Below are 13719 nucleotides of genomic sequence, written 5' to 3'. Positions count from 1 at the left end.
AGCAACTCTAAGGCGGGGACATCCGAGTGGGGCGGGACATCGGTGTGAATCGTGGTAGCGATACGAGCGCTGATTGGCCACATCGTGGTAGAATTCTGGTAGATTCTTGGTAGCAGACAGGGACGTGATTGGTTGCCACTACCAAGATTCACCTCGACCGACAGGTGACGGGGGGCGCCAACGAGGCTGAGGACAGGTACTGCAGTGAATTATCTTTAAAAACGTAAACTATAAAAGTGACGTATTCAAAGGTGACAAAATGTTGTCGAGGAGGAACTATGGGACAAACAAATGCCGGGTCTATAACATTAAATCGCAGGAGATTGTGTTGTCGGATCAAGAGCGTTCACCTACACTCGCTTCCATTTTAAATAAAGCCGTCGTCTCGATTAACTAACAATATTAACAAGTAATTAAAGACTAATATGTACAAGACTAAATAAAATAATAGTGCAGTGGTGAGTAGTACAAAATTATGATGAAGTAAACATTAGGTAGTTATCTTTTACAGTATGTACATAATAGTGTGTGTAGATGATCATTAAAATTAAATTAATTTAAACAAAAAAATAAAATTAATTTAAATTATGTACATTTACAGTGGCAGTTTAGTTCCAGGGTTATTTCTTTGTCTTATTATATGATGTTATTTATCATTGTCAAATTAAGCCCTGAGTTCATAACATATCTCAATGCAGTCTAATTTATATTGTTACATTTTCTCGTTTCGTTTTTACAAATTATAATGTTTTCTTTTTTCTAACTGGCATTGAACGCCTCGTCATTTTGGCTGCGGCCCCTTTAAATCCAATCTCCCGCGTTCCGAGTTAAGCGGAAATAGCAGCCTTCTTTTCTCTATTTAAGCGCGCCAACAAAAGACTGTCTCAAGAAGAGGTCTGTCTTTACTTCACATCACCTTCGTGTTAAATCTTAACTCTCCACCCTGAGAAAAAAAAAACATGCCAGAGGAAACGTCCGCCGCGTCGAGCTCTGCGAGGTGAGACGATGTTTGTGATGTTTCCCTGCACGTCGAGGGGAAAACAAGCCTAGCTAGCATGTAGCAAAGGAAAGATTAAACATTTAATTATAATGACCTCATTTGCGTAGGGAGTCACTGTTTAGAGGACGCTGTTGGTAAAGCATACTTAACAACCAAATGCAGACTTCAAACCCTTTTCAGGCTCTGCTGACCTTAAACGCTTCACTATCACCCTCCTCTCCTGGTTGGCTAACAACAATTAAGCGCTGCTAACTGTGCGAATCATGTCAGAGTTAAATGTGATGTTGGAAGAGTGTCTGCTGCGGGTCAGGAGGTCAGGGAGTTTGTGTTGGCACTGCTTGAACTTATGTTGAACTCTTAATGACTCCCACAGTGTGGAGAAGCCCTGCTCCTCTTCATCAGCTGCAGCAGCAGACAGGTGAGCATCCGAGGAATCGAGCTGCTGCTATTATTCAACACTGACCCAGTCCTGGTCCTCACGTGGTCTTTCTTTCTTTTTGCAGCTCTGTTGACGTCATGGAGGAGGCAAAGAAACTGATTGGCACAGGAAACAGGCACCTGGTCATGGGAGATGTAGTTTCTGCAGTCAGTGTCTTTCAGGATGCCTGCGGCATGTTGTGAGTATCTGTGAGGAAACATCCACCTCGACGTGGTAAATCGTGTTGATGATTAGCATGGATGTTAGTGTGCTAAATGTAGTTGGCACTCACATGTTCATGGTCTGGTTTTCTTAGCATTTATGAGTCTTGGGTGCAAGTTGGAAACTCAAAAGTGGAAGCTACATAACTTTTTAATGTGTTTCAGATTTTATATCAGGGACTGATGTGTATATTAATATGACTTGATGAGTCCTGTCTGATGCAATGTCTTGTATGTTAGGGCTGGAAAGTACGGCGACACTGCAGACGAGTGTGGCGAGGCCTTCTTTCTTTGTGGGAAGTCCTTACTGGAGCTTGCCAGGTTGGTAAACATTTTAATTGAATGTTACTGTAAAATTTAAATGAGTGATGTATTACAGAGAGGTTTATAATAAAAGATCAGTGTTGTTACATTGACCTTTCAGAGATGAACACGGTTTAATGGTCAGCACATAAACGCTCACGTTAGACTCGGGGACAGTTTTCAGACCTTGTCCTCCTCTTTCCAACTTTAGGGGTACTTCTGTTTACGGTCGCTACTCTAATGGTTTTCTTTCACGTGGTGTTTAGGATGGAGAACAGTGTCCTTGGGAATGCCCTTGAAGGAGTCCCAGAAGAATCAGAAGAAGAGGAGCAGCCTAAAGACTCGAATATTGAGAGTGCCAACAATCTTGATGGTGAGTTTTTTTAACTTTATAAAATAACCCTAAAAACTTCATGCCAGACCTGTTTCTTATTAAGTGTAATATTTGGAAATTGCATGTTTTTATTTAGCAGACAGACGTAATAAAAACCGTACATGTTTTGGTGTATTAAAGTTATTTATTAAAAAAAGTCCTTGGGGAAATGTCCTGACCCTGGTATCCCAAACAACTGGTGTGTGTAATATAAAGTGAGACTCCTTTTTGAAATGCCACTTGATACAGAAAAAACTAGGGATGAGCTACGACAGCAGGTGTATGATGCAATGGCAGAGGAGGAAAAGACTGCTCAAACGAGGCCTGAGTCTGAAGGTGGACAGATTAAGACTGAGGTGAAGAAGGAGAATGGTGTGGCTAAGTCCCCGGATGAAAATGAAGCGACTGGATCAGAGGATCCTTCAGTTTCGCCTGAGCCGAGTTCAGTCCAGGAAGCTGAAGTGGATAGCGTTGGGAAGATCCCGGTCATTCATGTGAACGGTGTGGAGAAACAAAATGACGAAGAGACAGCGGCAGCGACCGGGGAATCAAAGCAAGCGGATGAACAGGATGAGGAGGAACCAGAGGGCAGTGGATGTTTGGATACTGAGCACTCTTTGTTTGGACGGGGAGCACGCGTGTTTTGTTTTTTATTGGGGGGGTGAAAAGAGGTCACTTAATGGGTGTTCAAGGTGAAGTCAAATGCATGGAGATGGTTAACTGCACTGTACTTATTTTTTTAAAAACACTTTTCTTCAGTTTCTAAAGTGTACTTTCTAATCATTCTACTGATGATTTCGTTGCTTTAAAAGACGACGACGATGATGATGATGACGACGATGATGGAGACACTAACGGACAAGAAAAGGTGAGTTCTGTTAAACACGAGTCTCGTTGACATGGTTATAAAGCTCTTATTTATACACGTTTTCCCACATTTCAGGAAGAGGACGAAGTTGGGAATTTGCAGTTGGCGTGGGAAATGCTGGAGGTCGCCAAAGTCATCTATAAAAGGTGAGGGAACACTGACAATAACTAGAATGGAAGATGGCAGCCAGTGAGAAACTTCAGAGTGGGACTTTAAACGGGTAATTTAAGATTTCATTATGTCACAATGAGGTGCCTGTTACTTTAAATGTGATGTGTTTCCCCTTTTACAGACAGGAAAGCAAAGATGACCAGCTGATGGCAGCACAGACGTATCTGAAACTTGGAGAAGTCAGTGCAGAGTCGGGTAAGTTTCCTGCCTCTGGATGACCAGCTCTGAAGTCTGTGGCCGCCATTGAACTTTACAAGTTTCAACTAAATCTGAGTAAGATGCAGTGTTTTAACGGGGAATGGTTAAATGCAGTCGAAGTGACATGTAAACGTTGGGTGTTTTCAAATTTAAATAATCTCAAGCATTTAGTTATCTTTTTTTTATTTACTTAGTGCAAGTAGAGCCTGATATGAGACTTTACTGTCTGGCAAAATCAGTCCTGTGTGATCCCTCCACCAGGTAATTACCCCCAGGCGTTGGAGGATTTCCAGGAGTGCCTCACCCTGCAGCTGAAGCACTTGCCGCCTCACAGTCGTCTGCTGGCTGAGACCCACTACCACGTCGCCACCACACTGTGCTACATGGATCAGTACAGCCTCGCCATCCAACATTACAACAGCTCCGTCAAAGTCATCGAGAAACGCCTGGGTAAGTCCACGCAGCTGTCGCTCTCTGGTTAGAAAGTTTAGGGCCATGTGTTGTGCTTAACAGTCTACATGCTGATCTCCCTGATAGCCATGTTGCAGGAGGTGATAGCTGACGCAGATGGGGCGACTGAAGAGAAGACGGAGATGGAGGAGCTGAAGCAGCTTCTTCCCGACATCAGGGAAAAGATCGACGATGCCAAGGAAAGCCAGAGAACAGCCAGCTCGGCGTCCCAGGCCATTCAGCAGACACTGGTGAGTAAAGAGGAGACTGAGGATCGGTATATAAACTGTTAATAAAGATGATCCCACGTCAGAAGATCTAACAGCTGCAGCTTCTGGGTAACTGTCGAACTTCTAACAGGGTGGAGCTTCGACTTCATCAGCATTCATGTGTGAAAACGGAGGCGCTTCATCATCCTCATCATCATCTTCTGCATTTGCAACAGCCAGCAAGGTAAGAGCTTTGTATGAGCCTTTATCTTAAAAATCCACGAGTCCTTTTTCAATGTTTGTACGTGAATAAATATTCTTTTGAAAGTCACCAAACTGACTGTTTTTCTATTTCAGATTCCAGTTAAATCATCTGACAGCGCCTCATCTTCCAAAGCGGCCTCAGACATCTCCCACCTCGTCAGGAAAAAAGTGAGACTTCACGATTTTGTCAAAATAAAGCTCTTCTCACTCTGCTGAAGCAGTCGGCGGTCTTTGCAGTTTGACTGTGTAACTTGGGACGACTCATCTTGTCGGGATGTCCCAGACTGCTCCGTTCATATGAAGGCTCTGTTTGCCTGCTTTGGTGGTCGGAAGGATGAATCCATCTTGAGCTCATGTGTTGTGGCTTTCATGTGACTTTGTTGCCTTACTGTGGGTATGCAGGTGGCTGTGTTGTGGTATTGCTTTATGCTGATAAATGTGCATGATACACAATTTTGTGCGACCTTGACATGACTAGTGATGGGTTTGGTTTTTAATTCCCCTTTCTGTAAATGTCAAAGCTTTCTTTAAAGGTTGCAGGAATGCTGTGGTACATGGCAATATTTTATGCAGTCTTCTCTTCTCCCCTCCCTTTGACATGGTTTTATGTTTCCACAGAGGAAACCTGAGGAGGAGAGCCCAGTAAAGGACACTGAAGCTAAACAAGCGAAACAGGAAGCCACAGTTAATGGCAGCGGTGACTCTAATGCCAGCAACGGCAACGGAGTCCAGGAGGGAAAATCACAGGAGGCGAGTCATAGGTTTATGTCTTATGACTAGTTTGAGGACGGCACTCCCAAGATTCTGCCGTTGGGACGGAGAGATTAGCAGATTACACTGCCTCCATATGGTTTCTGGAGGACTTCCAGTTTTGGGATTTGTGTTTCTCAGCAGATGCAAAAGAACTCTTGAAGCCGAAACGTTGGGGGAAATCATTTGTAGTTTATGCACATAATGTGTCTGGGATCTCTATTCAGTTAAAAGTCTAGATGCTACAAAATGAAGCACGTTTGTCTTGTTGAACTGGCTGTACTGAAGCATTCTGTTCATCTGCAGACATTCAAACGTGATGTTACTCAGGTTTTTACATGAAATGGTTAACCATTTTTGGCTTGAGATAGTCATCTCTCTCCATATGTTGACAGTCTGCAGTTACGAAAGTGAAGAAAAAGAAATGTTTTTAGTCTAGTAGTAATCAAACTGCTGGGACCATGCCGATGACTGGCATGTTGAAATCTGAATGGTTCATCTTTATGTTAGCTGCTTTATATTTTCCTGTTCACTGAAGTTTTTTTTCTTTTGCTTTTTTTTTAGCCTGCCAACCAGTCGTCCTCTGTGAAGTCTTCGGCGTGACTCTTCACCTCTTTTTGATCTTTGAAACCAGCACAGCATGCCTGTCCAGCCCCACTCCACAACACTTTTGTTTCTGTAAATAAGATCCATTTTCATAGATTTGTCTGTCAAGTTTTGTATACTTGTAGTAAAATAAAAAATTTGCAGATGTAACTTTGTCATGCCTTTCAAGTTTCTTTAATGTTTCAGTGAGCTTGATATTTGGCTGATTCTGGGGGATAAGTCACTGGATATTTGTCCACACTGGTTTAAACCTTTTGTGTTCTGCTCAAATCACCTAACATTTACAGATATGAGTCACGACAGGATTTGAGTTCACATATTCAGTCTTATAGTAGATGACAAAATCAAGAAATCTACATGACTTGTTCCATATTAACTAATTTAGCTGGCGAGTGTCGAGGGATTTCTGAGGTTTGGATTGCTAGTTGATTTAAAAAAAAAAAAAAAGTACTCTTGAGATGTAGGACTGGTATTTATGGACTGGTGCTATACAGCTGTAAAATGTTTTACAGTGAAGTGTTCAATTAAACCCAACCGATGGCTCTCTGCTTTTCAATGTGAATTTTTTGTTTGGAAGACTGGTCTTCATAACTTCTCTCAACATTAGTTCTCGGCTAAAACGTTACAAAAAGGTTGGGAAGAAGACATGGAGTTCCACAGTAGGCTAATGGAGGAACAAAAATTAAAAAATAAACATAAATTATCAGCCAGTATTCATATTGTAATCCTATACTGTATTTGCGCAGCACACAAACATCATGTTGAACATAACCAACAGCAATCTATGTTTATGTAATTTTAAATTAAAAGATTTTTTTAATGAATCCAATTGAATAGAATTAGCCAGTTTTCAGTTGACAAGCACTTCATGTTATTTTGCGCCTTTTTTCTGCTTTTGAATTCAGCAGCTATCGTCTGGTCACACGACAGAGTGCAAAAATTTTAACTCAATTTCATTTGGTTGACAAAGGAGAGGTTTTTTTTATACTGTGATGTTAATGACAACTTGTGGGTGTATGCTGCGCGTAATATTTACATTCTATGCTGCTACATTACAAAACAAAATTAGCAAGCAAAGTAATAAAGAGAGAGAGACACTGTTGAGGTAAACTATGCATGTTATGTTATGTGGGCTATAGTGTGATGGTATTGCACCACGATATCAGAAATATATCACGAGTATTTGCACTAAGAAAACAATAAGCTTTATTTGAAAGTTGCATTGAAAGCAATTGCTGTTAATCTACGGCCAAATTTCAACACTACAATACTGTTTTGATCTAAAACAGTTAAGAACTGTAGTTAGCGATGCATTGTGATGCTCAGCAAACTGACAAAGGCCATGAACAGTATACTGATGTTTTAAATTACATATACATGTATTTTTTTAAAGATGCCATGAGAACTTGGAGCGCGATCACTAGTGTGGTATGTTAGGTTGTTTGTTTTTTGGTTCTAAAAATATGCTACTGCTTATTTTTCTTTAATAAAATACCCAAAGCCATCAACTCCTGAATGGAGAATCTTTGGAGGATCATTTGAATTGCAGTTTCAGAAGAAGAAACTCAATATGGAGGACATGTGCTACAAACCAACAACACTTGTTTCATCAACATGCATCGGATTTTAAAACTACAAATTAGACTTTTAGCTGTATTTAGATTAAAAAGAATACAGCCAAACGGTGAGAGGACTGTCTATCTATCTATCTATCTATCTATCTATCTATCTGGGCTTTAACAATGTTCTTAAATATGTACAGTATAAACATTAAGACTTGAAGAGATAAAGACAGCCTAAGCTTGGAGCAATGAATTATGCATATAATACATAGTTCTTTGATTTATTCACCAGATTGAATAAGGCGTGAAAACTACAAAACAAAAGAAAATGCACAGATTACTGGCTATCATAAAAAAAGGTTGATGTAAAAAATATTAGCGGTGGAACTTGATTTAAAAAATTTAACTAATTAACTCAGGGCTTTCTAATTAATTAATAGCATTTTAAGTGCATCACAATATTTGCCCTAAAAAGCAACACTTTTCAATCTAAATAGATTTTAGTGGATGAATGAATAAAATGCATGCAATTTTACTTGCTTCTCACTTTCATAAAGCTGTTGGATCTTGTTTGAAATGAGTTTTTCTGCACAGCAGTTGGAAAGTTGGATCAAACTTTGCTAGCACATTTTCTAACCCCTTATCTTCTACCACTAATAGTGGTCTACAATCCAGAGCAACCAATTTAGCGAGTGAATTTCTATGTTTATCAGACGTTGAATTACTAATTTTTGTCCTGAGGCCAGTCATTTGGTCGAGTTTAGGCTGCAAATGCTTCTTGTTTGTACTTGTGGCAGAGCTAGCGCAGAGCGAGTGCAGAGCAATGACAAACAGTTCTGCGCTGTTTATGAGGAAAACTGTGATTAAATTTTCTTGTAATTAATTAATTGTAATCAATTGGTTAAAGTCCCATCCCTAAAAGAAATACAAATTATTAACTAAATGGTAAATGCTGACATACTGCAAATATATAAAAAATAATACGTAGTTGTCGCTAATGCTATGCTACATCCTAATGTAATGCTACATGCTATGCTACCTCAGTTGCATTACATAAAACATATGTATGACACAAAACACCCAGGCTAATGCTCACGCTACACATTGTCACTTAAGTACATGCTCATACTTCTAAGAAATGCTGCAGCTACATGCTAACAGAATGACAAAAGGTTAATCACATTACAAATGCACATGGTAATTGCAACGTTTAAACAGGACAGAACACCTATATTAGACTAGTTTACATGTTGAGCTTTTAGGGACTCAGGTTGTACTTTGATACACAATACACATTGACTATTGTACATCAAAATATTTGATTTATTGTTGCACATCAAATATGTATTGCCAGTCACCTGTTGCTCCACAGACTTGAGTGCACTATTCTCTCTCAACCAGGAAGTGTCAAACAGAGCTGAACCCAGCCTTGGGTTCATATAATTAATGGGGGTGTGTCAAGTGGAAGGTGCCATGTTTGGTAGAAGTGGACGGATGTTTAGATTGTTGAGATTAAAAATTTCATTTAAAAGGCAGTTTTAGTATTTTAGTATCAGTATTTACTTAACTAAAATGTTAAGTAAATTTTGACAGGCTTTAGCTTTATTGCAGATAGTTTGTGTTGTTTGTAGAACCGATAATACTCACCTGAGAGTGAACTGATTTCCACACCCTTATGGTTGGTTCCAGCTCCTACTTATGAGGAGGCTCGGGAGCCTCTGAGGTAGATGTAGTTTGGAGCTGGAGTGATCAGAGCTGTTTCAACAGTTTATCACAGAGCTGAAGGGCCCAGACTGCTATTGTTTAGAGCTCAGTCTCTTTGTTTGGCAATTTTTGCAAGTATTATTTTCATTTTCAAGGAACAAAGGAGGGCGTACAGGCCCGGTGAATACCCAGGAAAGATAAGGCAGCAAAGGTGTAAGAGTACTAAAATATTATACTTCAGTAAAAGTACTGTGACTTAAAAAACACATTTACTTAAACCCAAGTAAAAGTACCAGTTTAAAAATGTACTCATGTAAAAATAGAAAAAGTCGCTCGAATTTAAAAATAGACTTTAAAAGGGATTTACCCCCTTTTTTAAAGTGAGACACGGCAGGCAAAAACATCCATTTTTTTTATGCACTGGTCAATTTTGGGCTAATTCAGTCCCTGAACATGTAATCTTTCAAACTATCATAAAGAAAATATCCAAATAACACATTTATGTGTTTATTTTAATACATTTTGTCTGGTTGCGGAGTTAAATTTCTTGTAAATTTCCCCTAAAGTTAGCATTCTGACGGGACCTGCTGTGTGACAGGTGTGTGTCTCATGCCCGTCATGACCATAGACTGTAAAAATATCTGATATCTCTATAAAGCTCTCTACTGTGCAACACTATGTAATCCAAATTGACTGGTGTAGTTTTGAGTCCTTAAACCAGGAAGTGAGTTAGCATTTTAGCACTGTGGTTCTAACCTCTAAAAGTCAATGGGGATTTTGAATGGGTTTGTGTTTAGACGCCTGAAATAAGGTCTGTGGTTAACACAAGCTGAAGAGATGTTGATGTTTTGTTAGACGAGCTAGACTGCTTTGTTTCTCTCCATCTCCGGTTGTTAGATTGAATTCTGCATTCCAGGCTGCTGTGGTGACACCTGTCGATCATTAGACATGCCAGAACTTTAAGTTTGGCAATAATTAACAAAATAAACACCATACTGTCTTTCAAAAAAGAATGACAACAAGCCATTGTGAATTTAAACTCATCACAAACATTTAATGATGTAATTAATTAAAACCAGGAGATGTTTATTGTCCCGCATCTGCATATGATCAGGTTACTTTTTGTCCTTGGAGCAAAAAAGGCCTGCATTGTTTAGGACTGCTAAAGCCTCGTTTGTAACAAACTTTTTACACAGCCAAGTCTTCTGACCTCAGGGAACTGTTCCTGCATCCAGATTGCAGTGCAGTGATGTTGAAATGGAGCAGGTTTGTGATGTGCTTGGTTGCATTTGTATTGCATATGATTGCCTAACAATTTAGTCATGTGTGGCTGACCGGAGAAGACCTCTTGACAGCAGTGGTTTTTATTTTTTACCGATTTTTAATGGTGGATATCATTTTGTAGTTGGTAAAAGGCTGGACAAGTTGTGGTTTTAAAGCTTACAATACAGAAACTGCTGTGGACAGGAAGGGTTATCTAGTTTTCTTAAACACTATTTTAAAAAGAAAAAAGTCTTCAACATTCATGATGTTTTTCTCTAGGATCTCCTTTTCCAGTCTCTGGTTCTCCCTCTGCACAGCCAGCAGCTCCAGGACCAGACTTCACCTCTGGACACAGAAAATAGAAAAATGTCCTTATGGACCACAAGGTAATTGCCCCTCACTTTTATGCCCAAAACTCGAGTGTGTACCAAGAATTATGAATCATGAACTTATCTCGTAAAAATAAATTTTGTAGAAGAATATAATTGCCATGGACTATAGGGAGAGGAAATGAGCTTTTCAAGTGGAAAACAGAAAAACAAGCTGAGAAAACTTTACAAAGGCTCCACTGAGCACAGCTGTGCTTATAGATAGTGCAGCGACAAGCACAACATATTTTCTGTCTTTTCTGTTGATGGCTGCAGCTGGTTGGTTTTTCTCCAGGCTTTGGGCATCTGCCTGCAGGTCTGTTATTTTTGACACAATTGCTGGATCTGACCCACCTGACTTCATGTGTGCACACTGCAGGGCCTTACAGCACTGAGACCTTCTGTAACCAGGCACCTCAGTGAAATTAATCCACATGTAAACAATATTGTCTAAGTGGCAACCAGACAATTGGTTATGTTGAAAAAAAAAAAACCCCAACTCTTAAAGTATGTGGGTAAATAACTCGAGTAGAGCATGAGCACAAGAAATGAGCTCATAGCTGTCATAGTGATGATTCTTAATGTTCTTGTGTGAATCTTGCTGACTGGCAGATACGAAGACATCCCTCAAACTGAGGACAAAACACAAACATAGTAGATCAGTTAAATTAGATCAAACTATGGAAAGTTTCCCGGCTGTGATACAACCTTTAGTGGAAAATTAGATTTATTCCACTACAAATGTTTGCGACGAGGAACCACCCAGGCATGATGAAATACATAATTGACGCTCTGAGTCATCCAGCAGCTGGGAAATAAAACATATTTCACTAATTATTCATCCTGAAGGCAGGATGGAGCAGCACAGAAGCAGTAATTCCTTTCTCAATGTTACATGAGCCAAAATAATTTAGCCTCACAAACAGTCTGAATAAAAACTCCTTGTTGGGCACATACTCGAGCAGTAAAGTTAGTGGTGAATGCTGAAGAACTGTAGGTGGAAAGTACATAGGCCTAAACACTGTAGTGACATACTATGTAATGAGTTTTGTACCTTCGGAATAAGCCATTGTTTTTGTATAGCTTTCTTCTGCAAAATAATCAAAAAGAAAAAACAGTCTGTCTCACTCAATACTATATGACTCCCCTCTCATGTTTGTGGCACTCAGTTACGGCACGTTTTTTTTTAAGACATGCACCTTAACAAGTACATCATAAATTAAGTCTCCTTTTTGAAAAGAGTTTAATGATACCCTGAAAAACAGCAGGACACTTCATTTTTGTAGACTTCTCTCCAACTTCAGTAAATACAACCTTCCACTATAGTCCCTGTGTGGCCATTTTACTAATACTATATAGTACGTTTACTAATATTACATTATAATTCACAGATGTTCAGTGAGTTGTTACAGGTGTTGTGATGTTCAGAAAGGACACTTACCTGATGGACCAGCTCTGACAAAGATGCACATAAAACACGTTTGGACATTAGTATTTTGTTTAAATTTGAGAAAACAGGAATCTTAGTTCAAGATTGTTACGCAGTGATTGGATGGTTTATTGTTCCTGCCGGTTGTGAGCATGTATAATTTCCCCGATCTCCCTCATTGTGACCCAGCTGACCCCCACTTGCCAAAAGTTTATTATTTAAATGTTGTGCAAAGTATTGGCTCTTTCTGAACAATTTCCACTCCTGAGCAGAAATGATCCCGTCACCCCAAAGACCCAGCATCATAAAAAATGTCCTCATGAATCTTGAACCACTTTTTTTTTTGCTTAGAGTGACTCATTCTGACAAAGCTGGCTGATGACTTATTGCATTATTTAACAGCTTCTACAAGATGAACCTGAGCACTTTTAGCACATGACATAACCCGCTAAGTACCATTTAAGAGTAAGATTGAAAAGCAAAAGGCTGTAAGAGACAGACTCTTGCGGCAGCCCTCGGTGTCTGTGGTGTTTTTTGACCTTTTTGGCTGATTGTCTTCAATGGACATCATTAAAATGTGAAGCTGAATCCCAGGAAAAAAACTCTATATCTCATTTTAAATGTAAAGCATATCTTTTTTAAGACTTAGCTTAACATTCTTGAATGGATATTTTTATCTCTATATAATACCCTACTTATTCTCCTTTTGAAATGTGTCTTGACTGACATAATGATATTCAAACATGAATTTTTAATCAAAGACCGTGAGATGCCTGCAGTGCTGGCAGAATGACAATTAAAATGCACACAAAATACCCCTGTTAGGTTCTTTAATTATCCTGTGAATCTTAAGTAAATAATTATTTTATTAAAGTGCAGGAAAGATTAAGTCGAGTTAGGTCAGCTTTACCTCGTCTGTGAGTCCCTGCAGAGCGGCACTGTCTGTCACTCTGGTTGATGTTTTATCATCTGCTCTCAGTGACTTTGTTGGTTTTGCATCATCACTCCTTCAAGTGGTGTTCCTGCTTTGACCTCTCAGCTACACACAAAGACACATGCAGGCTGCAGCCCCTCCACTGCACCACAGACTCAGTGAGTACATTTACTAAAAGCTACTGTGAGGATTTTTTGAATTTTAATGAAGCTGACTGAAAGTTATCAGAAGTGTCTTAATTACGTTCAAAAGCGACCATCAGCATAAAGATGACCTTTTTCTATTTAGTTATTTTAATGCCTGAAAATGGTGCCACATGGTTGGTGTCACATGAAGGGACTTTCTGCTGAAACAGCTGAGTTTTGCATTTCACTGTTAAAAGACAGCAGGGTGAAATTGTTGTTGTTGTTGAAGAATAATACACACATTGAAGACAAAACAGATCATTTCTAAAATGATCAAATAATTTTAGTAACAAATGTGTCAGGGGTGCATTTTATCCACCAAAGTGAGTGTAAAATGGTTTCATGAGCCTCTTAGCTTCTGTCTGAAGGAAAGAGAAAAACCAGCTAACGCTGCCCTTCTGCTTTCTTGTGAGGGATTTAATATTCATGAGATGCTTTTTTTT

At 39.4% G+C, this 13719-nt stretch overlaps 1 protein-coding gene across 3 annotated transcripts; it reads left to right on the top strand.

The window, feature by feature from the left end:
- The first annotated feature begins 809 nt into the window (after positions 1–809).
- Positions 810–5981, top strand: nasp (nuclear autoantigenic sperm protein (histone-binding)). Of its 3 annotated transcripts, XM_079349993.1 has the most exons (15): positions 810–997; positions 1374–1418; positions 1504–1617; positions 1880–1960; positions 2209–2315; positions 2565–2906; positions 3128–3183; positions 3259–3329; positions 3476–3549; positions 3814–4002; positions 4090–4253; positions 4363–4455; positions 4569–4643; positions 5094–5225; positions 5790–5981. In XM_079349993.1, exons 1-15 carry the CDS (start codon positions 960–962, stop codon positions 5826–5828), a joined length of 1620 nt encoding a protein of 539 aa, XP_079206119.1. In that variant the 5' UTR covers positions 810–959; the 3' UTR covers positions 5829–5981. The 3 variants fall into 3 exon arrangements, with proteins under 3 accessions (XP_079206119.1, XP_079206121.1, XP_079206120.1); XM_079349995.1 differs by lacking the exon at positions 2565–2906; XM_079349994.1 differs by lacking the exon at positions 5094–5225 and having other exon boundaries at positions 811–997.
- The last annotated feature ends 7738 nt before the right edge of the window (positions 5982–13719 follow it).

The sequence above is a fragment of the Symphodus melops genome (assembly GCF_947650265.1).
Source record: "Symphodus melops genome assembly, chromosome: 8".
NCBI lineage: Eukaryota > Metazoa > Chordata > Actinopteri > Labriformes > Labridae > Symphodus > Symphodus melops.
This window is presented reverse-complemented; position numbering and strand designations above follow the sequence as displayed.

What these genes read in the sequence shown, in the direction of transcription:
- nasp (XM_079349993.1), top strand. Translation starts at nt 960, where the DNA reads ATGCCAGAGGAAACGTCCGCCGCGTCGAGCTCTGCGAG. An exon ending in TCAGCTGCAGCAGCAGACAG is followed by an intron (nt 1,419 to 1,503) that starts GTGAGCATCCGA and finishes TTCTTTTTGCAG; the next exon opens with CTCTGTTGACGTCATGGAGG. An exon ending in CATTTGCAACAGCCAGCAAG is followed by an intron (nt 4,456 to 4,568) that starts GTAAGAGCTTTG and finishes TTTCTATTTCAG; the next exon opens with ATTCCAGTTAAATCATCTGA.